The sequence below is a fragment of the Bombina bombina genome, chromosome 1 (assembly GCF_027579735.1).
Source record: "Bombina bombina isolate aBomBom1 chromosome 1, aBomBom1.pri, whole genome shotgun sequence".
NCBI lineage: Eukaryota > Metazoa > Chordata > Amphibia > Anura > Bombinatoridae > Bombina > Bombina bombina.
This window is the reverse complement of record NC_069499.1, coordinates 345,440,766-345,463,095: the sequence shown is the minus strand read 5'-3', so window position 1 is coordinate 345,463,095 and position 22,330 is coordinate 345,440,766. Positions and strand designations below refer to the sequence as shown.

At 37.6% G+C, this 22,330-nt stretch overlaps 1 protein-coding gene across 1 annotated transcript in view; it reads left to right on the top strand.

Annotated features, from left to right (window-relative positions):
* Nucleotides 1-8,356: 8,356 nt before the first annotated feature.
* Nucleotides 8,357-22,330, top strand: part of CFAP65 (cilia and flagella associated protein 65) — a 384,606-nt gene continuing 370,632 nt past the window's right edge. Inside the window, exons 1-4 of the mRNA XM_053698151.1 lie at nt 8,357-8,414; nt 9,505-9,611; nt 15,996-16,183; nt 18,552-18,654. Of these exons, the coding sequence (XP_053554126.1) occupies nt 9,540-9,611; nt 15,996-16,183; nt 18,552-18,654 (363 nt within the window). The 5' untranslated portion in view covers nt 8,357-8,414; nt 9,505-9,539. The remainder of the gene's footprint in view (nt 8,415-9,504; nt 9,612-15,995; nt 16,184-18,551; nt 18,655-22,330) is intronic.

Here is a 22,330-nt window from a genome sequence, read left to right as displayed (position 1 = left end):
CCAAACCTAGAGTATGAGGTTCGTGCTATACTGGATTCTCGACTCAGTCATGGAACCCTGTAGTACCTGGTCAGCTGGAAGGGTTATTCGCAGGATGATGACTCCTGGGAACCAGCAACTAATATCTCAGCTCCGAGGTTGGTCTCTGGTTTCCATCAGAGGAACCCAGATCGTCCGGGACCTTGAGCTCCGGTGTTGCTCCTTGAAGGGGGGGGGATCCTGTCAGGATTACACTCCAGTTATCTGTTAACTCTATCATCAGACCGTCCCTTTAAGGATTTCCATGCATACTTTACTCCACCCTATATAAACACCACATAGGCCCTTCCTTCTTTGCTTGGTATTGAAGTGTGTTCTCAATTTCTATCCTGAGCCTATCCATGTGAACGCTGTTCACCTAGAGGTTAAAGTTTCTCTCTGCTGCTGCAGATTATCCTGTGAACGCTGTTCACACTGAAATTAAATTCCTATCTACTGCTGCAGCCTATCCTGTGAACGCTGTTCACACACTATGCTACCAAACATTTATAGCTTTCTACAGCACCGCTTCCTCCGATACCAGTACCTTCACCTCTTCCTTTGATCTCCGGTCTGACCGACAGGGCCTCTCCACAGCCGGATTCATCTCAGCTGTTAGGATCTACGCCAACCCGCTTCCATTGCGGTGACGTCACACGCCATCTGCTTTGTCTCTCTCCGGATCTCCCGCTCCTAGCTTCTCTCCGCTCATCCGCTTCAGCTATAGTAAGTGTAAAGCCTTACTCTAAAGTGTACCTAAAACTTTTATGGTTCTATAAGTGTCTAGCTCACTGCAATTCTCAATACCTTGACCTCCGTTCTCTCTCATATGTCTATCTCAAATGGTACTATGCAAAGTATATACTGCAAGCATTAATATATCTACCTCATTTAGTAATACCCTGCCCTATACTAGACGTTACCTAATCCTATAATCTCACTATTGGAATTACATCTCAACTTTAGTTAAAACCTTTATTTTTTGCTTAAGTAAAGTTGTGCACATTCTGTTTCCTTTATTTTTCCTACTGTGAACTGGGAATAATTTAAGTATAATTTTCCCTGCTGCAATTATTAGTGCTACTTTGCACAGGTGGCAGCAATAGGGTTAACTTGCTTAATTACCCTTTACAGAAATCAAAGCCTGGTGATACAAGGTAACCACTATTGCTACTCCAGTGACTATTGTGGTTCCCTGTATCTTTTTGCTACACATATACATTTTTACTGACTCAGCAGTTGTGGTCCAGATACTCACTCAGCTATTGTCTGTATTTCTAGATACGAGACTAAGCATTGTGACACCTGGCCAGTAGTCTTCTTATCCCAGCATCAAGTGGAGAGATAAAGACAAATCCCAGAACTAGATTTAACAGATTGAGGGAATGAGGTAGGACAGGAACAACACATAGTCTGAGGCACAAAGAGACAACAAGGAAATCACAGAGCCAAGCAGAGATCAGAAGCAAGCAGTACAATGCTCCAGAGAAACACAAAAGGGTTAAATAAAAGGGATTGTCACAAGACAGAACAGGGTTCAGCAACAGGCAGACAGTCCAATCTTTCTGAAAATCAAAGGGTTAAGCAGAGGAATAGTCACAAGCACCCAGGAGTACACAAGGCAAACCTATACTAGGGCAATTAGAAAAGAAGGAAGTTACCTTAAATAGGCGCAGGTTCGGGCCAAGGAGGATGTACAGGTGCGCACACAGAAAAACCAGAGCGGAACTCATAGCGCTGCACAACAACCCCACGTAGCCATGGCAACGGCTGGAGGAGCTGAGGCAACAGAACTAAGGGAGCTGAGGCGGCGGTACGTGATAGTTACACATCTGGGTTGTGCGGCTAGTGCTGCTGTTTGGATCAGTGGTGGTTTCTACTCTGAACCAGCAGTGTTCTGTGGGTCCTGGGCGGTAGTTCAACTGTGTATTTGACCCCTTTGTGGAGTTTAAAAGCACAGTAGTGCAGGTCGATAGTCTTAAAATGATATCACCTAGCAAATTAGAGCATGTAATTTTTTTTTTATTATTATGGCCCGTTAATCCTGCTTATTCATTACATATGTATGTGGTCCTTTTATACTCTGAACTGAACTCTTTTATTTACGCCACTAAAAACATATACAACAATCCAAACACACCACCTAGTGGCTCTAATAATTAATACATCAACTTAGCCAAATTAAAAATTCTATACATTATTTACGAGACATGGATAAACACTGTGTACTTTATTAAATGAAAACCTTATATCATTCCTTTATATCATTTAAAATTTTCAATAAATCGTTATGATTCCATACAGCTAATGAATCTTTACAGATATATTGTCATATCTAGTTCTCTATTTAGCCTCTTCTTCGTTTCTAAAGTCTCCAACCTGTGTATCCAATAGGCATTGTTCTGTTTTAGTATGAGCTCTCTATCATCCCCTCTTTTAGGAGGTTCAACATAACCACCAGATTATGAGTGGTGCCCTTACAGTTGCGCACGAGTGATATCAGCCTCTTAGTTTCTAAAGTCTCCAGCCTATATATCCAATAGGCATTGTTCTGTTTTAGTATGAGCTCTCTATCATCCCCTCTTTTAGGAGGTTCAACATAACCACCAGATTATGAGTGGTGCTCTTACAGTTGCGCACGAGTGATATCAGGTTTATTGCGACTGTTTGTGTGTGTCGGAATTAGCGTGCGTATTACAAGTTGAAAGTAAACGCGTTCACTCGAGCGCAATTGAACTTAATGCACATCTGGTTAGAGCAACTTCAGAGCTCTGGTTAACTGTTACGCTCAAATAAAAAGTTGAGCAAAACACATTAAAAATACATTTTAAAAGTACAGTTACACTCATAATAACACTATCTAATAAAAATATTTTTTTTAAAATTGCAATAGAAAGTTATAAGGACTCAAATATATAAGGTCTCAGGTGTTAGAAAGACGTCTGCAAAGGGCTTTAACATAGTGATAGATATATATACATGTCTAAATATGTATATGTATATATATATATATATATATATATATATGTGTGTGTGTGTATATATGTGTGTACATATGCATTTATATATATATATATATATATATGCATTGGAGCACTTTGCAGTTAAGTAGCTGAAAACGTATAAAATCTTTTTTATTTAATATTCATATTTGATAAAGTTTTTAACTGTGTTTGTACATAGCAAATATACAACCTGTTATATAGCACCTTCCTGAAGACTTTGATGCCCGTGGAACAGAGGTGACTGCAAGCCGCTCAAACTTCCAAAATATGCAGGTCCACAAAACCATATATTTCAAGATGTTTATTTACACATTTAAAAACAGGTACTAATGAAAAGCGACGTTTCGGGAGTCACTCCCTTAATCATGCTTACAACATACATGTTTGCACTACCTATTTATAGGGTAATCACTTTAACCCTTCAAATCTCATACAATTTTACAATGCTATAGCGCCCTCTGGCTACCAAATACATTCAATACATTAAAACTTAAAAGAAAAAAAGTTGTTTTTATCCAAACCATGTTGCTAGTGCTAGTAACATTATAACCTACCATACAAGAAGTAACTGTACTACTTTTCCTTAAAATTAAAGAAATACTGTAAAGTCTAACTCCATATTAAGGCACCCAATTATGTAAATTTTGGACATAATCAATTTAATTTAGAATCCAATGTTCAGGGTTCCCCCATTCTAACAAAATGATAACTTATTTATTTTAAGTACAGGTGGCCCTCGGTTTACAACGGTTCAATTTGCACCATTTCAGAATAACAACCTTTTTTTTCAGTCATGTGACTGCTATTGAAAAGCATTGAGAAGCAGTGCATTGATTAAAATAGCCAGTAGGTGGAGCTGTCCGCTTGTGTTGCAGCAAAGATATGCAAGCCAAGCAAGCTGAAATTAATCAGTTTAACCAGACCTGAGCTATCAAGCAGCTTGCAAAGGAACAAGATCTTCTTGTCTTTAAATCAGTCCAGATTGGAATGCATAGAAAGAACTGTTTGCAGAAAAATGCAAGTAAAGTCTGTGTTGTGTGATTATTTTATTAGGTTTATAATGCTGTTTAGCACATGTTTTTGTTCATTTAACTTAGTTTAATTATATATTTTGTGTTGTGTGATTATTTTATTAGGTTTATAATGCTGTTTAGCATTTAAAGTCTTCATGTCAAATATTTAAAAATAATATATTAGGTGTTACTTATGCCAATTTTGAGAGGGGCCTGGAACCTAACTCCCTCACTTCCCATTGACTTACATTATAAACTTGGTTTCAATTTACAACGGTTTCGATTTACAACCATTCCTTCTGGAACCTAACCCCGGCGTAAAATGAGGGCCACCTGTAGTCTGGTATGAGTTTCTCATCGCTCACAATTATTCTACCCTTAACAGTTGGCTGTGTGGAAGAGAATCCTTTAATTGTTTTTTATTGTAAAAGCTATCGTAGGCCGATAATTGTTTTCTATATGTTTCATAGAAATCTCCAGCTGTAATTTCTCCTCAGCTTTATAGACCCTGGTGTTCAAAAACACTATTGGTTCTTCACTTAATGTAAAAGTGAATTCAAATCCTGCTAGAGTTGAATTAAGTTGTTTAACAAATAACAGCAATAATTAATTTTGCCTGCTTTCACTGTACTGTAAAGTGATGGTAAAGCCATGCGTGTCCCATAGCTGTAAATGAAAGCATGTTCCTGTTTATGTCAGATGCATTGAGTGACAGTGTATATAAACTTTGCATGTGCCTTTACTCTTTTTTTGTTTAACAAATACATGGTGAGCACATTAAATAAAACACACCACTCTGTATATCACTAAAATACAGAAAAGGTATAAGAATGGAGCGGAGGAAGAGAGGAATTAAACACGGTTGGAAACATAAAATTTATTATTTCTAATTCAGTTTTGTCTTTAACTAAAACATAAAGCATTCTATTATAGACACACAGATGTATATAATCATTTAACCCTCCAATGACAGCAAAGTACAGGTAGCCCTCAGTTTATGCCGGGGTTAGGTTCCAGAAGGAATGGTTGTAAATCGAAACCGTTGTAAATTGAAACCCAGTTTATAATGTAAGTCAATGGGAAGTGAGGGAGTTAGGTTCCAGGCCCCTCTCAAAATTGTCATAAGTAACACCTAATACATTATTTTTAAAGATTTGAAATGAAGACTTTAAATGCTAAACAGCATTATAAACCTAATAAAATAATCACACAACACAGAATATATAATTAAACTAAGTTAAATGAACAAAAGCATTTGCTAAACAGCATTTTAAACCTAATAAAATAATCACACAACACAGACTTCACTTGCATTTTTCTGCAAACAGTTCTTTCTATGCATTCTAATCTGGACTGATTAATAGACAGGAAGATCTTGTTCCTTTGAAATCTGCTCGATAGCTCAGGTCTGGTTAAACTGATTAATTTCAGCTTGCTTGGCTTTGCTGCAACACAAGCGGACAACTCCACCTACTGGCTATTTTAATTAATGCACTGCTTCTCAATGCTTTTCAATAGCAGTCACATGACTGGAAAAAAGGTTGTTATTCTGAAACGGTGTAAATTGAACCGTTGTAAAACGAGGGCCACCTGTATTCTGTATATCACCTGTCACAATGGGTCTTTCAGGGCTTTAACATTGGTGAGACCAAGCTATTTCTGCATGCCTTAAACCTGTCCTGATAAGCCCTCTAAGTGAACGACACAGCCGATGTACAGGGTGTGTTGGCAGTCATTAAGGGGTTAAAATGGTGTTCTTTACCATCATTTTTTTTCACTGTACTCAGAAAAACTACTGTACATCTTTCAGGATCCTAACTCAACAACATTCTACATAGTGATTACTTGATCTGTGCAGGAGCTCATATATATCTGTTCCTAACTGGCCACAGCAAAGGAGATAAGATTATGCTAGACAGACTATTTAAATGGTGTGGTCCTGGACTTTAACCCCTTAATGACAACTGACGTACCAGGTACGTCAAGCAAAAACGACCAGTTAATGACAATAGACGTCTAACAGAGTGCTGGAAGCGATCGCAATCGCTTCCAGCAGCTCTCAGGGTATTACAGTGATGCCTCGATATGGAGGCATCCTGCAATACCATTTTAGAAGACTCTGATGCAGAGAGAGCCACTCTGTGGCCCTCTCTGCACCGGTAGCAATGGTGCCATTGGTGCCTGCGGGGGGCGCGCGTGTGTGCGCGCGCATTAGCCACTGACACCAATGAGTAGGGAGAGGGGGGGGAAGAGATTAAAAAAAAATTAAATATAAAAGGTTCTGGGAGGGGAAGGGGATGGTGGTATTGTGGGGGGCTGCTACACTACAGAAAAAGTTTAAAGTGCAAAAGAAAAAAAAAATACGTTTTTGGGGGCAAACTGGGTACTGGCAGACAGCTGCCAGTACCCAAGATGGCGGCATTTAGGTAGGGAAGAGGGTTAGAGAGCTGGGGGGGGGGGGGATCAGGGAGGTTGGAGGCTAAGGCAGGGGTCCATCACAGCTAAAATATTTTTTTTATTTTTTTTTTAAAACTCCTTTTATTTAGTACTGGCAGACTTTCTGCCAGTACTTAAGATAGCGGGGACAATTGTGGGGTGGGGGAGGGAAGAGAGCTGTTTGGGAGGGATCAGGGGGTGGGATGTGTCAGGTGGGAGGCTGATCTCTACCCTAAAGCTAAAATTAACCCTGCAAGCTCCCTACAAGCTACCTAATTAACCCTTCACTGCTGGGCATAATTCACGTGTGGTGCGCAGCAGCATTTAGCAGCCTTCTAATTACCAAAAAGCAACGCCAAAGCCATATGTCTGCTATTTCTGAACAAAGGGATCCCAGAGAAGCTTTTACAACAATGTGTGCAATAATAGCACAAGCTGTTTGTAAATAATTTTAGTGAGAAACCTAAAATTGTGATTTTTAATTTTTTTTTATTTGCTCGCATTTGGCGGTGAAATGGTGGCATCAAATATACCAAAATGGGCCTAGATCAATACTTACGGTTGTTTACTACACTACACTAAAGCTAAAATTAACCATACAAGCTCCCTAATTAACCCCTTCACTGCTGGGCATTAAAAACGTGTGGTGCGCAGCGGCGTTTAGCGGCCTTCTAATTACCAAAAAGCAACCCCAAAGCCATATAAGTCTGCTATTTCTGAACAAAGGGGATCCCAGAGAAGCATTTACAACCATTTGTGCCATAATTGCAGAAGCTGTTTGTAAATAATTTCAGTGGGAAACCTAAAGTTTGTGACAAAATTTGTGAAAAAGTGAACTTTTATTTTTATTTGATCGCATTTGGCGGTGAAATGGGGGCATGAAATATACCAAAATGGGCCTAGATCAATACTTTGGGATGTCTACTAAAAAAATATATACATGTCAATGGCTATTCAGGGATTCCTGACAGATATCAGGGTTCCAATGTAACTAGCGCTAATTTTGAAAAAAAAAAAATGGTTTGGAAATAGCAAAGTGCTACTTGTATTTATGGCCCTATAACTTGCAAAAAAAGCAAAGAACAAGTAAACATTGGGTATTTCTAAACTCAGGACAAAATTTAGAAACTATTTAGCATGGTTGTTTTTTGGTGATTGTAGATGTGTAACAGATTTTGGGGGTCAAAGTGAGGAATAGTGTGTTTTTTTTCAATTTTTTCCTCATATTTTATATTTTTTTATAGTAAATTATAAGATATGATGAAAATAATGGTATCTTTAGAAAGTCCTTTTAATGGCGAGAAAAACGGTATATAATATGTGTGGGTACAGTAAATGAGCAAGAGGAAAATTACAGCTAAACACAAACACCGCAAAAATATAAAAATAGCAAAAATATAAAAATAGCCTTTGTCCTTAATAAGAAAATTGAAAAATGGTCTGGTCATTAAGGGGTTAAAGTAAAGCACATTTTGCTTTCCATTTAGAATTAGGTTCAGAAAGATATCAAATAACTTGCTAATACAATGTTTTCTTGATTTTCTGGAGATTACATAATTATTCATTATATCATTATTCGACCGCAAAATATTAGTAATTATTTTCAAACGATTACCAGGCTATTTAATGAACTGCTATTAATTTTCTTACTCCAAGGACAAATATTGTTTCACACGTAACAATACCACAGAACTTGACACCTACAAGTAACAATAGCACAGACTATGGCGCCCCTTCGCGTTCTCTTAAGTTTGACTCCTCGCGGCTGCCGTGGTTGCTAAGAAACGCTCTAAATAATAGTTGCGTCTCGTCGTTACTAAGGAGACGGGAATATGGCTACTATGGAGCTGCGGAAACAGAGAAGTTAGAAGGCTGGGTGAGCTCGTGCGGATTCTGTATGTGAATGTAAGGGATTGACGTCCCCGGTTCCACAAATGTTCAGGTGTTGCATAAAACGTTGTTTATTTCTCAGTGATATTTTATTTATATGGCGGCGCCATATAATGCGTTTACTGCCCTCTACCACCCCAGGTTGTTAATTTAGGAATGGTCTATATTCTTGATAACGCCTCACTTTTTTTGTAAACATTATGTACTCCAGTGGAAATCTTTATTTTAATGGACTCCATAAAAATCATTTTCTTTCTCTAGTAGGAAGTTCTCAACTTTTGTAAAAGGGTTATATGAAAAATGCTTATTTTCGTTAGATGATACTGTATATTCATGCACAAATTAACAGTTTTAAAAATATATGCCTTAGTTTCTATTCCATTAAAGGCTGCATTGTAAAAAATCAATCAAACAAAACAAAACATTTATTAAAAAATAAAATAAAATTAGGGTTAAAGGGACACTGAACCCAATTTTTTTTCTTTTGTGATTCAGATAGAGCAGCAATTTTAAGCAACTTTCTAATTTACTCCTATTATCATTTTTTCTTCGTTCTCTTGGTATCTTTCTTTGAAATGCAAGAATGTAAGTTTAGATGCCGGCCCATTTTTGATGAACAAACTGGGTTGTTCTTGCTGATTGGAGGATAAATTCACCCACCAATAAACAAGTGCTTTCCATGACTCTGAACCAAATTTTTTTAGCTTAGATGCCTTTTTCAAATAAAGAAAGCAAGAGAACGAAGAAAAATTGATAATAGGTGTAAATTAGAAAGTTGCTTAAAATTGCCTGCTCTATCTGAATCACGAAAGAAACAATTTGGGTTCAGTGTCCCTTTAAGGAAAATCATACGAATTATAACTACACCCTATTAAAGTATTGATAATATATTGCACATACAATGTTACTATTCACTAATAATGATAATTATAAAACTCTGTTATGCTAAAGAGTTGATTTACTAAGCAGTGAAGTGAATTTTCAGATCTAAGATAATCTTACCCATAGAATAACAGTGGGAATTAAAAAAAAAAAATACTATGGGAAGATTCTATGAAACTTAGTGAATCTGGAGGACTACTTTTCTGACGAGCTACATTTTTATTTTAAGGAAAAAGAGCATCTTTCTTATGTTGTTACAGGAACTGACAGCAAATATCACTGCATAAGTACTAAAATGCTTACACAAGTTTATACACGAACACTGGATCCTTTCCTGGGACACACCAGCAAGGCATCTATCAAATTGGTAAGTGTAGAAATGCTTAATACCTGAATATTTTTTTATTGTTTAAAAATATAGATAATCCCTTTATTACCAATTCCCCAGTTTTTGCATAACCAACACTGTTATCCAAACCAACTTGTATTTTAGCCTTTGCAGACTACCCCTTTATCTCAGTGCTATTTACAAACTTGCATTTTAGCCAATTAGTGCTGCTTCATAAATAACTCCACAGGATTGCACACAATCGGCTAGATTACGAGTTTTGCGTTATGAGTGAAAAAGCTTCATAACAATGCTTTTTCACTACCGCTGGTATTACGAGTTTTACAGGTATATCTGTAACGCACACTTTTTGGCTGTAACACAACGTAACTACCGCAGCTTTCAAAAAGTCCTTTTTCAATGGGACTTCCAAAGCGCCGGTATTACGAGTTTGCCTGTCCGGCCAAAAAGTGAGCAGTACAGCCTAGACCGTCAAGATCCGTACCGTAAACTGAAAGTCAGTAGTTATAGCTTTTATGTCACAAAGCCTTAACATAAAACTCATAACTAAAATGCTAAAAAGTACACTAACACCCATAAACTACCTATTAACCCCTAAACCGAGGCCCTCCCGCATCTGACATCGCCTTCACTATAATAAACATATTAACCCCTAAATCGCCGCACTCCTGCATTGTAAACACTAGTTAAATATTATTAACCCCTAATCTGCTGTCCTTAACATCGCCACAACCTACATTACTGTTATTAACCCCTAATCTGCTGCCCCCAAAATCGCCACCACTATACTAAAGTTATAAACCCCTAAACCTAACCCTAAATCTAATCCTAACACCCACTAACTTTAACATAATTAAAATAAATCTAAATAAAAAATTACAATTAATACCTAAATAATTCCTATTTAAAACTAAATACCTGTAAAATAAACCCTAAGATAGCTACAATATAACTAATAGTGTTGGGGCGGCAGAATAGGGGTTAATAAGTGTAATGTAGGTGTCGGCGATGTCGGGGCGGCAGATTAGGGGTGTTTAGACTCAGGGTTTATGTTAGGGTGTTAGGTGTAAACATAACTTTTCTTTCCCCATAGGAATCAATGGGGCTGCGTTACGGAGCTTTTTGCTCCTTTATTGCAGGTGTTAGGCTTTTTTTTAGCCAGCTTTCCCCATTGATGTCTATGGGGAAATCGTGCACGAGCACGTAAAACCAGATCAAAGCAGCGCTAGTATTTGGGTGCAGTATGCAGCTCAATGGAGCTCAACGCTGCCATATTGCCTGCTAACGCCGGGTTTTTGCAAACCTGTGATAGCAGCGCTATAGGGAGGTGAGCGGTGGAAATAACTTGCAAGTTAGTACTGAGCCGCTCATAACGCAAAACTCGTAATCTAGCCGAAGATTATCTATATGACACACATGAACTTTCACTGTCTGGATATGAAAAGTTGATAAAATGCGCTGAGATAAGAGGTGGCCTGCAGAGGCTTAGAAACAGTCACAACTGTTGAGGTTTAAAGGTTATAACGTATATTACTATTATATTATTTGTTGTACAAAGCTATCGGAATGGGTAGTAAAGGCATTATTTATCTTTTTAAACAATAAAAAAATTCAAGTAGTCTGTAGTCTGTCCGTTTAACTATACTAATAATGGACATTGTTTCTAAAATATTTAGAGCAGTGTAAGAGAAAGTTTAGTTAATGAAAGTGATGGTAAATCCAAACGTATAACAAACGCTAGGATTTACCATCACTAAAAATAAAGTGGTTTAAGTGATCATATATATAAAAAAGGGTGCTAAACTCACCCTGAATGTGCAGTTGCACATCACTAAACTCAGCGGCTCCGGCTGCCCTCGGCACATCAGTCTCCTTCAAAATGAGGTGACGTTTGCACCTCTAAACCAATAGCCGTGCATGTCAACTGACATTGTTCTGTATACACGGACGCACAGCTATTGGTTTAGAGGTGATGGGTGGCCGGAGCCGCTGAGTTTAGTGATGTGCGGCAGGATATTCAGGGTGAGTTTAGCACCCATTTTTACATTTCTGGGGCCCGATCCAATATGCAGCGTCGCCCGCAAAAGCCGGTGACGCCAGATTTTGCGCGATTTTGGTATTACATATATGACGTAGCATACAAGTTACGCGCGTATATTTCACCCTTCGGCCGTATTTTTTTTAGTCATAGACTAACATAGAACAGACGTGCAATTTGGTATCCAAGGACTTACGCGCGCAGAATTCAGAAAATCTGCTCCATTCTTATCTTGCCACAAATTGCAGGCGTAGCAACCCTTGCACTGACTAAAAAACCAATGTAACTCCCTGGAAGCCTTAACAAACACATACATTTAAGCAGCATCTCAAGGTTAAAGGGACAGTATACCATGATATTGGCTTTTTAAGGTTTATTTGTGTATTTGAAATAGTTTGAAGCCACAACATAATCGAATGGATTGAGCTTGTAGGTACTTTATCACATTGTGGACATATACTTGCTTATTTACTTTCAGTTTCTTCTCAAAACAATCAACAATACTTGGAGGAGAGAACAATGGGAAATCATAATTATATTACCTTCATATCTTTATATATGGGTTTATATATGAATTTTGAATAGCAGAATTACGTGTCGCATTTATTTGAAATTGCGGATCATTTTTACGAGTGTTAGCCTAATTTGCATAAAACTACTCTATATTGACACTTTCCGTGGACAAAATACTGGCGTAAGTTACTTGCGACAACTAAAATGTGTATTTGCGCACTTTTCGGAAGATAGCCAGTTTGTCCTACTTACGCCAGTTTAGCATCTAACGGCGCAGTATATGTAATACCCCGATGGTGTAAATTACGGGCGGCGCGGGTACCCATGCTTGCACCGAAAACTGCACTGTATATCAGTTCGCGCCCATGATCACTTAAACTCCACTTTATTTTAAGTGATGGTAAATCTGAGCATTTGTTAAACGCTCGGATTTACCATCACTTTAATTAAGAAAAAATAACCATTTAAGTTGTATAGTTTTATTTACACTACCCTTAATGAATGTTGTTATTAGTACAGATTTTATAAAATATGAAACAAATTAATTATATCTTATGTGTTCAACTGCAAATTACTGGAGATATTCTCTCTACTGATAAAACTGCTTCAACCAATGGATGATGGTCAGTCACAATCCACTTTCGAGAGACTTTTCAACACATTTTTGAGGCCAGTTTATAGTTTTTAAATTTGACACCTCAAGGCACTTGAGAAATATATGTCAATACACCTATAAAATGTATCCTGTGGCCATTTCACAGTGTGTTGCACTTGCAACATAATAGAATGTTTCCAACTAGTCTTGGAATAAATGCAAAGATGTCCTAAATGCCGTTCCAGGGCTTCATCAAGTGCCTTGAGGTGTCAAATTTGAAAAGTATAAACTGGTCTTGAAAATGTATTAAAATGTCTCTTAAAAAAATAGTTTGTCATTTACAATCCATTTTGAAAACAGCCCACCCAAGCTAAGGTGTACTCATGACAGTGTAATGGAGTTGTATATAAATCCAGGGAGTCTCATTCTATTATAAATATATAAAAAAGCAGGAGTGATTTAGCCCATAAAGGCAAAGTATATTAGTGTTAGGACCAGTCAGCATTGGGGCACCTTGTAAATTGGCCATAATTTGTGACTAAGATCCACATTTTAATATAAAAGGATATGCCAATTTTGCAGCATTTAAAAATGTTTTATTTATTTGCAAGTGGAAGTGTGCCAATACTCACTGTTTTGTGTACCTATTTGGTCTTATTGTTGCTTCAAAACTATTAGAAAGAGAAGAAGGTAGGACCTATAACTGTTAGGTAGTCCTATAAAAAGACAGGGAATACAGCACTCTTTTAAATGTCAATAAACACTTATTTTTAATTTATTAATACAGTTCTATACTCCTGAACTGAGACAACATAAGCATGAAAGGTGTAATGAAAAGAATCATCATATTATACAAAATACACAACAACATCTAAAGCAGTCATGCATGCACAGACCTCCTATGTGCATTCAAACACTGGGAATCACAAACCTAAGTCAGCAACAACACAAATGTATGTTAAATGGCCATATTTTAAATCGTATTGGAGACTTATAGTGATCAGCGCTGATACTAAAACAGAAAAAAGTACCAGAGAAGACAGAGTTGCAGTAATCTAGACGGGAAAGGATGAGAGAGTGGATTAAAATCTTAGTTGTGTCTTCTGTAAGGAAATGTTTAATTTTAGAGATGTTTTTAAGGCGGAAGCGGCAGGATTTAGCCAAGGACTGAATGTGATGGAGTGAAAGAAAGATCTGAGTCAAGTGTGACCCCTAGACATCGGGCATGCGGGGTAGGGGTAATGATGGAGTTGTCAACGGTTATAGAGAGATTTGGGGTGGAGATTTTGGAAGAAAGGGGGATATAAGGAGCTCAGTTTTGGAGAGATTTAGCTTGAGGTAGTGAGAGGACATCCAGGAAGAGATGTGAGAAAGACAGTTAGTGACATGGGTTAGCAAGAAAGGAGATAGGTTTGGTGTAGAGAAGTAGATTTTGGTGTCTTCGGCATACAAATGATATTGGAACCCGTGGGACTTTATTAGGGAACCTAATGATGATGTGTAGATTGAGAAGAGAAGGGGACCGAGGACAGAGCCTTGTGGTACCCCAACAGAAAGTGGTGACGGGGCAGAGGAGGCCCCAGAGAGGGCTACACTAAAGGTATGGTTTGACAGGTAGGAAGAGAACCACTAGAGAGCTGTGTCACAAATGCCGAAGGATTGGAGGGTTTGGAGCAAAAGAGAATGGTCAACAGTATCAAAGGCTGTGGACATATCAAGGAGGATAAGCAGAAAGAATTGGCCTTTTGATTTTGCTGTAAGTAGGTCGTTGGTAACCTTAACGATTTCTGTCTCTGTGGAGTGATGGGGACGAAATCCAGATTGCAATGGGTTAAGGAGGGAGTTTAATGTAAGGAAATTGGATAGGCGTGCATATACTAGCTTTTCAAGAAGCTTTGAGGCAAGAAGGAGTAGGGAAATAGAGCGGTAGTTGGATGGGAAGGTTTTTTGAGGATAGGTGTGACCAGTGCATATTTCAGAGAAATATACCGGTGCTAAGGGAGAGGTTTAAAATGTGCGTGAGTATAGAGGTAAGGGTAGAAGAGAGGGAGGGTAGTAGCTGTGAGGGGACAGGGTCAAGGGGACAGATAGTGAGGTGATAGCGCAGTATAAGTGCAGAAACTTCTTCCTCAGTAACAGGGGAGAAATAGCTAAATTTATGGCTATGTGGGCCGCCTTCCTCCACCTTCGGTTCATAACAAATTATACAAATGCACATGCCTAATAGTAGCTACCTGGGATGTTCAACAGTCTTGAAGGAGTTCCCATATATATTGGGCACTTGTTGGCGGCTGCTTTCCCTTTCCTCTCTGGTCAACTACTCCCAAACCATCTCTATTAGGTTTATGCCTGGTGTCTATTATCCTGTGCAGCAAAGGTAACTTTTGGTCTCCCTCTCCTGTTGCGATGCTCATGCAAGCCTGTTTTATCATAACAGTTGCTTATTCAGAAAGCTTTAAGAAACTTTCATTGGTAGAAGGGCATGATTTTTAGTTGTAGTAGTTCAAAATATGGCAAGAATAGCTCAAATAGAGATGACAGTCTCTCAATAATTTATGAAATGAAGGTGAGTCAGTCAGGAAAATTTGTCTGACATTCTATTTTCTTTTTATTTATGCAGATTTAAACTCTTTTAGTGTTGTTTTTTCAGTTAATTGGAAAACAACATAATCCATACTGGAATCAAGTTATAATTGTGCCATGAGATAAAATGATTGGAACATTTATTTTTAGGAGTTTTAAGGTTTAGCAAATCAAGAGCAGCTCAGGCATGTTTACCTCTTAAAAAGCCTGGTAGAATCCATGTTCCTAGTTTAATTTGCTGTCACATATTAGGGGCACATGTAAATGAGCTTGTGCCATGGTCTAAACCAGAGGTCAGCAACCTTGGGCCCCCAGATGTTTTGGAACTACATTTCACATGATGCTCAGACAGCCTAAAGAGTGTCTCAGCATCATGGGAAATGTAGTTCCAAAACATCTGGGGGCCCAAGGTTGCTGACCCCTGGTCTAAACGATCACTGTGTAGAATGTTGCAAAAGAAAGTAAATATCACTATACTAAGTAATAAGTAGAGGGGGAGACTTTCCAACCTCTCTAGAAGGAGTGAAACTAAAACAATATTCATATGCATTTTACTCCAAAAGCAGGTAAAATAAACAATGTTTATGGTAATATTAACCATTTTACATGTTGAATTTATTGTTCCTTTAATATCACTTATAGAATTCCTGAACTTCTGTCTGTTGAATTGCAGATAAATGAGCCCTCTCAGAGGCACCCAAAGTCTTATGGACAAAAGAAGGCCAAGGAATATAAGGAAACCTTTATGGGCTTTGAGGTTTGCAGTTTGATACGCTGGCACAAATGGGAGCCTGGGAAAGAGAGCTGCAAAACTCTCACCCTGAAAAATGTCAGGATGAAAAAACAGAAGGTGAAGTTTAGGTGAGGAGATTGGTCTATACTTATACAAATGTTATATGTATAATGTAATAATGTTATGTAAGATCTCTCACAAATACCATAGCTTTAAGGTGCCATCTGCCACATTGCTTTGTCATTGCTGATTACATCTACCGTGAAATATAAAAAAAAGATTGGTCAGAAGAGTGTAACAAACTCAACGGATGAAAAGCTGATTGTGAAAATACTGTAGAGACTCTAAACCACAGTTGGCATGTACCTGATTATTAGGGGAGATCTCTGCTATCCTTTCATTTGTACACTATATATAGATTCACAAGGAGCATCTGTGTCAAATCTCTCCATCCTCACTGATCCCTGTAATAGTTTAAGGAGCCAATTCACTAAAGAATGGAGAAGTGTATGAACTTTGGTTATTTGGTTTTTGTAGAACTGAAGACTCCTAGATAAAGCTAGAGAAGATGTTAGTAAATATTAGTTTTGACATTTTTGTAATTTGCTGGGTAGAGTTTGTCATTGTTGAAATTTATTATGACAAAAGACTTGTGAAGTAATACATATTTTCTACATAAAATAATACTTAAAGGTTCATGATATCCAATGGTTGAAGCACTTAAAAGTGATGCAGCATAGTTGTAAAAAACTGACTAGAAAATATCACCTGAACATCTCTATGTAAAAAAGAAAGATATTTTTAAGTATTCACACCTCATTGTAAAGAGACTTTAAGCAGCCAATCAGGATTCTAGTCCCAGGACATGCAAGGGAATGTGCATCTGGCATGTGCAGGCACAGTCATGTTATTTTAATATTCAGTTTAAGGAAGTTTACTATGCAATGTTACAAGATTTCAGTGAAATCTCATTAGATCACAGCAAAGCAAATCATGACTTCAGCACTGCTGATGCTGATTGGCTATTGTTTTTTTTTTCAACTTGCAGCTGGACAGCAGCTAAATTATAACTTTGCACAGAGCACTTACTCTTTTACATAGCGATGTTAAGGTGATATTTTCATGTCGGCTTTTTACAGTTATGCTGCATCACTTTAAAGTGATTTAGCATATGGGTATTATGTCCCTTTAACTCCCTCACATTGTCTACTGTTCTGCTTTTTTAGGATTTATGTTATAGAGCAACAGTTGAAGGAACTGTAGTAGGCCAAGATATTTGTCATTGTCATCTTACAACAGGGTGCAACTAAAGTCTGCTTACCTTTATTAGAAGGAGCCAATCAGGAATTGTTATTCGAGAAGACAGGGCTTTGTATTGCATTTCCTTAGTTGATAATCTCTGCTGAAGCAAGTAAGGGACAGATACGTGTACTCTTGCAGTTGTAAAAATTTGAAAACTCAAAATTTTTCAGACTTATGTAACAATGTGTGGGCAAGGTAAGATGAAATGATGGGCTAGCATTAAAATTTAAAGACATTTTTATATATGCATGAAAAATCAATCACTGCATTGCAAAAAAAGATTTGGCGCCAAGTCAAACCACCTGAAAAGCCTTGTGTGTGTGCCATTGGCCGTATCTCATGCAGTAGCCAGTCAGGGACAGAAGTGACAGTTTTCAGGTTTTTAATTACAGCAAAAATAGGCAAAATAAGACATTGCATTTTCTCACTGTGCATCATTAAACATTGTGGGGTGGATTAAAAGTGGAGCCCTTTAATTCTGCCACAAACCTTTTCATGAATAAACCGTTTTTTCCTAATAATTAAAGGGTTATGAAACCTAAAATATTTCTCTAATAATTTAGATAGAACACTGAATTTTAAACAACTTTCCAATTTATTTCCATTATCAAACTTGCTTCATTCTCTTGGTATCCTTTCTTGAGGCAGCAGTAGTGCACTCCTGGTAGCTAACTGAACACACCGGGTGAGACAATGGCAACAGGCGCATAAATGCAGCCACCAATCAGCAGCTAGCTCCCAGTAATGCATTGTGCCTCGTACCTACTTAGGCATTCTTTTCCACAAAGAATATCAAGATAACAAAGCAATTTTGATAATAGAAGTGAACTGGAAAGTTGTTTAAAATATAATTTTCTATCTGTATAATGAAAGAAAAATGCTGGGTTTCATGTCCCTTTAAGTTTAAATATAACTTGTTTACTTCACGTCTCAAAAAGTGCTACATTTTAAAGCTGAATTCTAGATTGTGCTTGAGGCTGAGCTTAAAAAGTTTTAGCTGAGTTAAGATGCTTTGGTTTAAATATATAACCATCCACTTGTTGTTGTACCAGATTGTGCAAGGTCCTGAAAAGGTAACGCACTTTGCTCTGTCATTTGCGCTCCATTTTGAATCTAGTCCTTACATTTTGCATTTAATGCCCCTTTTTAACTACACTTTCTAACATTGAATTATTTCTCTTATTTTTCATGCAGCCCTCCAAGAACACCATATTTTAGCACACTGTTCCCACAGGTCGTCAGTCTGAATCCAGGAACCTCTTTTTCCCTCCCCATAACCTTTCGACCTCTGGAGAAAGTAAGATTTGCATAAAAATAATGCATGCAACCACTATTTATAATTATATTACAACTTACCAGGAAAATCGTTGTTGGACATCTATGTGCTGTAAAATACTGTGTTACTCTGCCACAGATCACTGTTGTTGGACATCTATGTACTGTAAAATACTGTGTTACTCTGCCATCTAGTGGTGATGTGGTAATTCACTTATGAACACGTATGACTATTAGACTTTAGAAAATATTAAATTAGAGAAGTAATGTAAATGTTAATATTTATTATCTTATTTAATTCCTAGTCATTTTATGTTGATCTTTTTCATGAGTTTACCAGTTATTGCAAATTGAAAGAAAAGGTCTGGTGTTATACACCACCAAATAATATTTTGTAAAAGAAATTATAAATGATGGTTATTATTTTAATTAATCTAATGAATAAATATATATATATATATATATATATATATATATAAATGTGTTTGGAGAAGGATTCCAGGCAGGCCACTACCACAATAACTATCTAATATGCCTTACTGGTGTAATAATTACCTGAGAATCTACTTAAGAATATGGTGCATACCCTTAAAGGGACACTGAACCCAAAATTTTTCTTTCGTGATTCAGATAGAGCATGCAATTTTAACCCCTTGAGTGCTAATGACGGCTCTGAGTCGTCAGAGAGTTTCCCACTCTGGTGCTAATGACGGCTCAGAGCCGTCACTAGCACTCTCCCAACTTGAGGGAGATCTGGGGGCTCCCACTCGCTCCTACCCCGGCGATCGGTGCTGCATAATGAAAGGCATCACTGGGGCTTCCGTTTTGCGTGGTGACGTCACGCGCAATAAACGTGATGACGTCACCGTGCAGCTTTATTTAACATTAACAATGTTAAATATAGGAGCAGGGGGCATGCTGCTTAGAAGCCTGTATCTCAGGCATCTAAGCAGCTACAGACCCCCAAGACCCACTGTTGGAAAGGTAATCACATAACCTTTCCAACGGTGTAAGTCTTGGGGATCTGAAATAAATAAAATAAAAAATATTTTTAAAAATATTAAATAAAAAACCCTTTAAGAATAACTTAGCACTCAAAGTGTTAAGCAACTTTCTAATTTACTCCTATTATCAATGTTTCTTTGTTCTTTTGCTATCTTTATATGAAAAAGAAGGCATCTAGTTTTTTTCTCGATTCAGCACTCTGGACAACAGTTTTTGATTGGTGGATGAATTTATCCACCAATCAGCAAGGACAACCTAGATTGTTCACCAAAAATGGGCCGGCATCTTAACTTACATTCTTGCATTTCAAATAAAGATACCAAGAGAATAAGGAACATTTGATAATAGGAGTAAATTACAAAGTTGCTTAAAATTTCATGCTCTATCTGAACCACAAAAGAAAAATTTTGAGTACAGTGTCCCTTTAACAATAAATATAAATGCACAAAAGAAGAGAAATAGATACGTGAGTAAACGTATCTTAACAAGACAGGGACTACAGCACTCTGTTGAAGATATTTTTTTTTTTTCAAATAAATTTTTTATTGAGGTTGTGCAAGATGTTGCATAAAAGAATTACCCACAAACAATAGTAACATTGTGGTAAGACAATCTTATTGTATAGACATAGCAAAAATGCAGAGCGGTAACAACTTTAGACATATATTTTTTGTAAATCTTTGAAAAGCGTAAACATTGTGCCTAAACCGTGTATAGCTTAGTCTATTATTCCACCTGTCCATAAAATAATAAGGAAATCTACAAAATGGAACTAGTAAGTGGAAGTGATAGTCTAAAGTAAATTAAACTAGTATGTCCGTAGAAGTTTCGTACAGGGTATAATGGAACCTCAATTTTGTATTATATGAAGAATAAAGATGGTCCCCGCATTGCTGTAGAGAACATATGTTAGGTTATCCATTCGATAGAGATTGGGGCAAGGGGGGGTTGGCTTTACGTTTTTTTGAGGAAGGGACATACAGCGGGCAAGAGCCACTCTAAATGAGATAGAGGGGGAAATGGGTGGGGGGGGGCGGAGCCAATTAGAGTGCCAGACTGGCAAAGACTTTTGGGCCTCTACACTTTTGAGTACAGAACAGGTAAGGATATCTCCTAGTAAAGCTATGTATAGAGGGGGAAAACTGAGAGATGTTTTGATCTTTTTCTTAATATACAATATATAACAACAGTATACAGCAAACTGAACCATTGCCTGGGACAAGGAGAATGATCAGTTGGAAACAGATGGAGAAACATGTGAGGACTGAGGAGTATTGAAAATGTACATCATATCTTTGAGGTAGTCGTGATGTAGAACCTCGAAACTAGTATTGTAACTACCAATGAGTCAAAAAAGAGAAGGACCTGTAACTGATAGTAGTTAAACTATAGCCGGTGTAGACAAATGTAAAGTCTACAGGTAGTCAAAAGCTCTAATGTCTGCTAGATAAATGAACTGTATTGAAGTTATAGCAGGGATGCAACTTATTTGTAAAGGATACTTAGAAGTATATGCAGAGGCAAATAGAGTCTAGTGAGATGGGACTAGTATGACAGGTGAGGAGTGTTACTTGAGCTAGTCTATCTGTAGTGAAAGGTAAGGTTGAACTAAACATATGAAAACCTTCATACGCCTTGGGTGATGGAGAGTCGTCAGAGAACCATTAAAGAGCAGGGGTTTAAATTGTACTCAGGGGAGGTCAGGTCAAGTAGTGACTGTAAAGATTCATCAGCCTAATTCAAGATTTTGTATTCACGCCTCTTATGGTGCTTATTCTACCCTAGGGCAAACTGTCTCTAAATGTATTCTAACTTCCTTTGCAAAGTTTGTAGTAGTGTAAATATTTAGGTAGTTTGATTCACTGACACAGCTAATTCTTTTCCAGAACTGAAGGCCACTCCAATCTCGCCAACTCTCCCACCGACAACATTAAATAAATTGGGTTGTACTGCCTCGGCCGCTGACAGTAAGATATTAGGCGAGGCCAGGGTGGGCATTACTAGTAATGTGAACTGCTTTCCAATAAGTCAGATTAATAAAAACTACCCTAATATATAATGCTATGGAAGTATGCCCCTGGTTAGGGATAATAAAATAAAACCCTCTAAGCATCTGACCTCAAAAAGTATGTATATCCTACAAAAGAGAGATAGCTAGGAGTCATGGATATCCTCAACAGCAGTGCAGAGTTAACCCAGGTATCATAGGGGATGTACAGATCAGTTTTAAGGTCTAAGGGAGCAATCTTATAAAATGGGGGGGGGGGGTGTCACTTATATCACTGGGATGAAACCTGATGGTGAGAATAGGAGGGCGCATTTAACATATCCCTAGGATATACTTTTAGATCAAATGAAATATACTATTCGAACAAGGCAGATAATTAGAGAACGATTTGAAAATGAGTAAGCCCAGGATCTAAACTGCCTGTTTTATGTGTATATGTTAAAGTGATGGTAAAGTTGTATATATTGCCAAATATATTCCTGATGCTCTTACCTTAACTAGCACATCGATGTGCTTATATAAATAAAAAAAACTTTTTTCACTTTGTAATGCCGTTTTTATTTGGCTAACCGTACAGTGTAATAATCTGCCTCTCTAGAATTTTTTCACAGGGGCAGCTTTGATTGACATCGCTTTTAGCCAATCATCAGCTCACCATGCGCCCCATGTGAAATAGGAACTGCAC